The 1,702-nt window shown below is 57.2% G+C and overlaps 1 protein-coding gene across 1 annotated transcript in view; it reads right to left on the reverse strand.

The window, feature by feature from the left end:
• LOC107118608 overlaps positions 1-1,702 on the reverse strand; it is a 20,582-nt gene that overhangs the window by 6,285 nt on the left and 12,595 nt on the right. The window contains exon 5 of the mRNA XM_015420971.1: positions 280-439. Coding sequence (XP_015276457.1) covers positions 280-439 — 160 coding nt within the window. The remainder of the gene's footprint in view (positions 1-279; positions 440-1,702) is intronic.

Consider the following 1,702-nt stretch of genomic DNA (forward strand, 5'->3'; position numbering starts at 1 on the left):
CCCCCCTCCCACCCAGGGGCCCCCCGCAGCCCAGCCTCTCCTTCCCATCCAGGGCACTTCTGCAGCTGGATCCCAGAGACGCTGAGCACTAGCTCTGCCACAACACAAATGCACCCTGCCCCACCCTGACACCTCTGGGCCCCACCGGCTCCAGAACCTGACCCCCCCCCCAACACAGATACACACACACTGTATCTCCAGCCACACAAGAATGGGGGTGGTGGCACCTAGGAGGGAGGGGGCTTCTCTCCAAGTCTTGCCACAGACCCCGAGAATCACTCACCAGGGTTGGGGGTGGAGGGAGCTCCCAGCCCGGCTTCTTCTTTGGAGTCACTCTTCCTGCACGCCTCCTCGGCTTCTGCCCGGCCTCCGGCCCCCACCTGCGCCGCATCCCCGGAAGCCGTTCCACATCGAGCAGGGGGCCCGTCTGTCTCAGCTCGAGAGGAAGGGGAGCCGTCCCTCTCAGTGCCGGGGGTGGGGTTGGAAGGCCTTGGCGCTCCAGGCCAAAGGATGGCAACGGGGAGGGGGAGGGGGCTAGGATTTCCAGAGGACCCTCCCCGGTGAATCTGGGAAGTCGACCCCCTGCCCACGCTCTGTCCTGCTCCTTTACAAGACGGCAACCTTCCCTCCCCCATTCGTTGTCTCCTGTCTTCCAGTTACCCTGTTTTCCGGTGACCCAAATCCCACGGATTCAAAACTGCCACCAAGTCCGGCCCAACGCTCAGCCCATGGGGACTCCCAGGTCTGAGCTGAAATGCCCCCCCCCCACTCCCACCAACTCAACGGCCTACCAGCCTCCGCCCCAAGAGAGATCTTTAAGATGCATTTAAGACTATGTCATGTTGTTTGGACTGTCATGGCTCAAAACCCACCACCACCACCACCACCCAAAAAAAGCCTGGAAAATTGCAGTTCAGAGACAGGGCTGAGCATCCTTTGTTAGATACATGCGACAAGTTTAACAGAGGTTCCCAAACTTATTTGGCCTACCGCCCCTTTTCAGAAAAAGAAAAAGATAACTCAGTGCCCCCGCCCCCCCGGAAATCTACCTTCAAGAAGTGGACAAAAAAATGCAGTTTGTGGATCTGCACCTGGATTGTTCCAGCCCCCGCCAGGGGGCGGTATTGCCCACTTTGGGAATCAGTGGAAGAACCCGTGCCAACAGGCCAGTCAACTGACCAGTTAAGTTAAAGGGAAGTGCGCTCGTCTGAACCATACACATTCCGTTGTTTAATAGAAGAAGAGGCGGAGGAGGAGGAGGAGATCCCCCATGGCCCTTCACTACCCAAGGGAGTTTCAGAGCGGCCTACAAACTCCTTTCCCTTCCCCTCCCCACAACAGACACCCCGTGAGGCAGGCGGGGCTGAGAGAGCTCTGACAGAGACTGCTCTTTTCCAAGGACAGCTCTTATCAGAACTACGGCTTGCCCAAGGTCATCCAGCAGCTGCATGTGGAGGAGTGGGGAATCAAGCCCGGTTCTCCCAGACTCGAGTCCTCGCACTTAACCACTACACCTAACTGGTATATGGATAGTGTAACTAAGCTGATCTCTAAAAACACAACATTTGGTCAAACAACCCGTGTTGCAGCACTTTGCTGCCAACTTTCCACAGCTGGAAGGGATGCAAGAGAAGAAACAGGGGAGAGAACGGACAGGACATCTTCCAATCAGAAGAGTGAGCAGATCTCCCTGCACTGGGGG

The sequence above is a fragment of the Gekko japonicus genome, unplaced genomic scaffold, assembly GCF_001447785.1.
Source record: "Gekko japonicus isolate JY-2015 unplaced genomic scaffold, Gekko_japonicus_V1.1 scaffold3343, whole genome shotgun sequence".
Lineage (NCBI taxonomy): Eukaryota > Metazoa > Chordata > Lepidosauria > Squamata > Gekkonidae > Gekko > Gekko japonicus.